Raw genomic sequence first — 6,072 nt, forward strand, 5'->3', positions numbered from 1 at the left:
TCCGGGTCTTCCCTCCATTGAGGAACCAGACAGTCCGGACATCCCTCTTCGAGAAATCACCCAAAGCCATCGTCGGTCAACTCCGGATTCCGGAGCTCCCATAGTTCGACGTCCATCTAATCCATTACCAAACCAACTCGCGTCCGGCAGTTCCACCGCATCCAGTTTCCTAGAAATCCCTCCTAGCATTCTCAGTACTCCGGAAATAATTCATTCGGAACCCGCAATCTCTACCACTATGTCAGACACCCTCCCGTCCCGTTACGACAAGCATGCACCGCGTTTCGATCCGGAACAGCCGCGGACTTTACTCCGCTATTTCGAGGACATCACAGACCTCTTTGCGGCCCATCCGAACGCGGTGGCTAGCGAGGCAGCAAAAAAGGCAGTGGTGGTAAAATACGTCCCCATGTACGAGGAGGAGCTCTGGAAAGGCGTCCCCGAATTTGCAGACGACTCCAAGAGCTTCGAGGAATTTAAGGCGGCGATTTTGGCACTATACCCAGCCGTCAAAGAGGACCAACGGTACAGCGTTGGAGATATGGACCGGATAGTAGGCGAAAGGCAAAGAGTGGGGATTCATAATTTGGCGGACCTGGCAGCATTTTATCGCGACTTTTTGCTCGTCACTCGGTACCTTCGGAAGAACGACATTATCTCGGTTCGCGAGCAGGGAAGAGCGTTCCAGCGGGGATTCCAACCGGACCTATGGGCAAAAATATTCGGGCGTCTTCAGATCAAGGACGTAGACCACCAGCCAGATACTCCGTACAGCGTGGATGAAGTCTACAAGGCGGCGGAGTTTATTCTCCATGGCACGTCGGCAATCGGGACTTCAGAGAGGCGTCCGGAGTCATCCAGCAGCACTCTCAGTGCACCGGCCGTAAAGACCGAGGACCTAGCTTCACTGGTGGAGGTCATTACAAAGTCCATCAGCCAGGCTCTGGTTGCTGCGGTTCAGCAGAACGCTGGTTTGGCTCCAGCAACGTCTACTCGACCTGCCGCAACCAATTATAATTGTCTTTATTGCGGAGAAGGAGACCATTCGATCCGAAGGTGTCCCAAGGTTGAGGAGGACATTAGAGCCGGTCGGTGTAAACGAAATGCCGAAGGACAAGTCGTCCTACCTAGCGGGGCGATGGTCTCGAGAGCGCTACCAGGAGCAACGATGAGGGACCGAATTTTAGAATGGCATCGTCAAAATCCAGGGCAAACCAGCGTACACCTGTTGGACACGATGCTATGGGAAGAGGTCCGAGCTCCGGTAGCTTCACACACCACAGATATGTTTCATCTAGACCAGCAGGAGCGTATTGATGCTTTAGAGCGGGAGCTATTCGCGTTACGCGGAAAGGGGAAGCAAGTTTTTGACGGAGTCTACATTCCTCCAGCAAATAGGCCTACCAACCCGTCCAAAGAATCTAGCGCTGGTCCGCCCGGTTCTACCCACTCCAAGGCTAAGAGTCAGTCGGTCCGTGAGCAGCCAGTGACCGAGGCAGCGCGGCCATCAGTCAATCGCGAGACTCCACCACATCTGCCGGAAGGACCAATCCATCCATTCGCTGGTGCAAGAGACGTCAACCGGCGTAGGCAGGCAGTCCAGCGGAACGCTGAACAGGATCCAGCACAGGCGGCCGAAGCGTCCAAAGCCAAGGAGCCAGCGTACCGTACTCAGGCCCCCGTCTACAATCCCCGTATCTCTGACCTGGTTTTCGAACGCGCTCTGAAGACTCCGAACATCTCGTTGACGTCGGAAGAATTGTTATCCATAGCTCCGGAGGTCCGGGCCAAATATAGGGACATTGTAACACCCAAGAAGGTACCGGCCCCACCAGCGGTACGCCTGCAAGCCACGATTCAGGAGGTGGAGGACGAGCAAGATGGCCCTGAACTACCAAATGTCGAGCAGTTGATTCATAATGGACGTTCGATCCGTCCGGGAGTACTTGTGCTACCCGATCCATACGAGGTTTATCTCCGGAGTTTAGGTCCGGGGGAGACACCGAAGCAATTAATCGTGGCCAAGGAGTCGCATGCGCTTCGGTCCATTATGGGACTTATTGACAACCAGGAGAAGGTCGAAGCGATTTTAGATCCAGGTTCTCAGATCGTGGCAATGTCAGAAGCGGTTTGCCACACTTTAGGCCTCCAGTACGACCCCACCATACAACTCCAGATGCAATCGGCAAACAAGACAATCGACATGTCTCTGGGATTGGCACACAACATTCCTTTCCAAGTCGGAGATATTACCGTTTACCTCCAGATTCATGTCATCAGGGATCCGGCCTATGATATACTACTCGGACGACCCTTTGATGTTTTGACGGAGAGTTGCATCAAGAATTTCAAAAATGAGGACCAAACGATCACGATCAACGACCCCATCTCCGGGATTGTTTCCACCATCCCGACATTTCCAAGAGGTCGTCCTCAATTTCGAGGCCCCGCCTCTCGAGCGGGATGAATTATTTTAGGTGTATCGGACAGGGAACAGTGGGCGGCCCTTGTCATCGAAGAGACGGATACCCCCGCCCAGTTTCATATTTCTGCGTACAATATTCTAGGTGATCAAGAAAATAGCAAAACCTCAAAACAAGATTTTATTCCCTTCCTTTATCTCTCCGCTTGCGAGTCTCCCGAAGTCCGGTCTTATTTTTCATCAGTTAATTTATTCGGCGATGTGTCACGTCCGCTAGCCGGTGACCCCCATGTCAGCGATTCTCAAACACGGGATCCAGTGGTCTCTACGTTTGCGGCCACTAAGAAAAAGTACAAGCCCGTCGCCAAGAAGGTCCGCGCAGTACCGGCCACATTACCAAAAGAATTCCGGATTCAGCGTAATATCAAAGGGGACCCGTTGGCCGATATGCCAACTTTATCTCCGAATCCCCCTCCATTCCAGCCAAGCGGACGATATTCACTAGAGCGTAGAAATGCGTTACACAAGGCCCATCCTAGTGGATTCCTGACGGACTCGGAGCTAAATCTGATGGACGAATTCATGAGCAAGCACGACCAGGCATTTGCTTGGAATGATTCGGAACGCGGTCGTTTCCGGAAGGATTTCTTCCCCCCCATTGAATTTCCAGTACTACCTCATATGCCGTGGATACAGAAGAATATTCCCATTCCGCCAGGAATCTACAACGAAGTCTGTGCGGTAATTAAGAAGAAGATCGCTGCAGGGGTATATGAGCCGTCCAATGCTTCGTACCGCTCCAGGTGGTTTTGCGTACTCAAGAAGGATGGGAAGTCACTCCGATTGGTCCACAGTTTGGAACCCCTCAATGCCGTCACGATTCAGCACTCCGGAGTCCCTCCGATCCCCGAGCACATGGCGGAGCAATTTGCTGGATGCGCCTGCGGAGCCATGTTGGACTTATACGTAGGGTATGACGAACGGGAGATTGCGGAGTCCTCAAGAGATCTCACAACATTCCAGACGCCATTCAGAGCAATGCGACTTGTTACCCTACCTATGGGATGGAGTAATTCAGTACCTATCTTCCATGACGACGTAACCGCTATTCTCCAGCCTGAAATCCCCGATGTCACCATCCCTTACATTGACGACGTCCCGGTAAAGGGGCCCCCTAGCCGCTACATACTTACGGACGGGACCTACGAGACAATTCCAGAAAATCCGGGGATTCGTCGTTTTGTATGGGAGCACTTCCAGAATCTCAACCGAGTCGTCCAGCGAATGAAATACTGTGGAGGGACGTTTTCGGGATTAAAGCTCACCCTCTGCGGTCCGGAGATTGTGGTTATCGGACACCGCTGTACCTATGAAGGCCGGATCCCTGATGAGTCGCGCGTGGAGGTCATCCGTAATTGGGGACCCTGTAAGTCGCTTTCTGAGGTTCGCACTTTTCTAGGGACAGTCGGAGTCCTCCGTATTTTCATCCGGAACTTTGCGCATCGAGCGAACGCTTTGGTGCAGTTGACTCGCAAAGGGGTACCATTCGAATGGGGACCGGAGCAGACGCTAGCGCAGGAGGACCTCAAGCAGGCCGTTCTGGAATCGCCGGCTTTAAGACCCATTGATTATACATCGAACGCTCCAGTCATTCTCGCCGTCGATACCTCTTACATTGCCGTTGGATACTATCTTTGCCAACAGGATATCGAGAATCCTAAACGTCGATTCTACAGTCGCTTTGGCTCCATTACCCTCAATGACAGAGAACGACGCTTCTCCCAGCCCAAGCTCGAGATTTACGGTCTGTTCCGGAGTCTTAGAGCTCTCCGCCTTTATCTCCTAGGCGTTCGGAATTTAGTTATTGAGGTGGATGCACGGTACATCAAAGGAATGCTGCAGAACCCAGATATAGCCCCATCTGCGAGTATCAACCGGTGGATCGTATCAATTTTAACTTTCCATTTCACGCTGGTACATGTCCCAGGGAGAACGCATGGTCCGGACGGACTTAGTCGGCGACCGCCACAGCCGGGGGATAGACCTGTCGACCCCGACGATGAGTTTGACAACTGGATAGATCGACTTCACGGATTCCTGCACTTCATTAATCCGGTCCCATATCTGAGAGCGCCAGGGAACCTCACAATACTGGCGAACACGGTGGCAAGCGACCCGGAGAGGCCGGAGGAAATTCTAGACTATGCGGACTTCCCTCGGAGCGACAAGGAGTTCAGGATCGACAGCAGGCTTTGTTAGCAGCAGGCAGAACAGGGAATGGAACAGGGAAGCATAAGATGGGTGGCCATAAGCACACCAGACCCAGACACATACACAAACCGAAGGCAAGGTCAATTGCACGGACTAAGGAACAAAGGAAATACAGTGGCTCAGTACATAGTCAAGCTGTTTGTACCTATTTGTCCCAGTGGCTCTGCATCCAATACAACCAAAACCTAACAGGCTTTCTCTCCTTCCTGAGTGGTTCCAAACTTTACAGCGCCCAGGACACGTGCCCCCGGAAGAGTACGCGGGCTTTGTGAAGTACGCAACACAGTTCTTTTACTCCAGCGGCAAATTGTGGCGAAAGCACCTACAGGGCACCCACCAGCTAGTACTCTTCGCGAAGGACCGAGTTGGAGCGCTCCGTGCTTGCCATGATAATGTAGGCCACAGGGGAATTTATGCGACAAAGGCTCTTCTCTTGGAGCGTTTCTGGTGGCCCTCGGTCGTGCGCGATGTTTCGTGGTATGTCAGAACCTGTCATATCTGCCAGACGCGTCAAACCCGTCAAATCCTCATTCCACCGGTGGTCGCCGTTCCGGCTCCCCTCTTCGCCAAGGTTCATATCGACACTATGCATTTACCCAAGTCCGGAGGCTTCGGTTATGTCGTTCAGGCCCGGTGTGTCTTAACCTTCTATCCCGAGGCAAAGAAACTACGCGCGGAGAATAGCCAGTCGATTGGCGACTGGATTTACGAGGATGTAGAATCTCCGTAGTCAGTACAGTTAGCTTGTATCACACACACACCAATAAACGGAACCTCGTCTTATTGCGAGAGATACAAGATAGGTAATTGAGCTAAGCAGATTCAGAGGTAGTTGTTGTCTAACGATCCGCCTGCCCAATCCGTCCATCTATCACTCAGTAACCAAACACGTCCAAACTCGGTGCCACTCGGTGGCGCCCACCTTACACCCTCCCCACTTAGAGCGAGACATTGTCTCTGATGACAATGGGGAGCGATATAATGGTATTATTGTTGTATGGAAATATATTATAATAGGGTCCGAGACTCAATGGTCATCTACATCGCGATTCGGGGTAGTGTCCATGACGAGGATCATCATACAATGCAATTTCGGTATGCGGCGGGAGGAGTGGTCATATTACATAGTGATGCCGCAGGGTATTAATGATTCGATAATGCGATATAAGATTGTTATAGTCCAAATAATAGCACAGACGCGAGACGGCGGCAACGACAGCGACGGCGACGAGAGAGGGGGGGGGCATGCAGCGTCCGTACTCCCCACTTAGTCGGCGAAAGGGTCCGGTGTCGGTGCACCCTTGACTCCACGCAACTCCGCGAGCTCAATGGCAGCCTCGTAGTGTCTCCCTTGGGTCCATATGCCACAGCCAGCGAGG

General features: G+C 52.4%; 2 protein-coding genes across 2 annotated transcripts; both read left to right on the top strand.

Moving 5' to 3' along the window:
- Positions 1-541: 541 nt before the first annotated feature.
- Positions 542-2,467, top strand: GLOTRDRAFT_40790 (uncharacterized protein; the record flags this gene model as incomplete). Its single annotated transcript, XM_007867318.1, has 1 exon — positions 542-2,467. One exon carries the CDS (start codon positions 542-544, stop codon positions 2,465-2,467), a length of 1,926 nt encoding a protein of 641 aa, XP_007865509.1.
- A 300-nt stretch (positions 2,468-2,767) lies between these two features.
- Positions 2,768-2,983, top strand: GLOTRDRAFT_23124 (uncharacterized protein; the record flags this gene model as incomplete). Its single annotated transcript, XM_007867300.1, has 1 exon — positions 2,768-2,983. A coding segment is annotated over one exon (216 nt), but the record flags the coding sequence as incomplete, so codon positions are not given.
- Between the last annotated feature and the right edge of the window lie 3,089 nt (positions 2,984-6,072).

This window comes from Gloeophyllum trabeum, assembly GCF_000344685.1.
Source record: "Gloeophyllum trabeum ATCC 11539 unplaced genomic scaffold GLOTRscaffold_00006, whole genome shotgun sequence".
NCBI classification, from domain to species: domain Eukaryota; kingdom Fungi; phylum Basidiomycota; class Agaricomycetes; order Gloeophyllales; family Gloeophyllaceae; genus Gloeophyllum; species Gloeophyllum trabeum.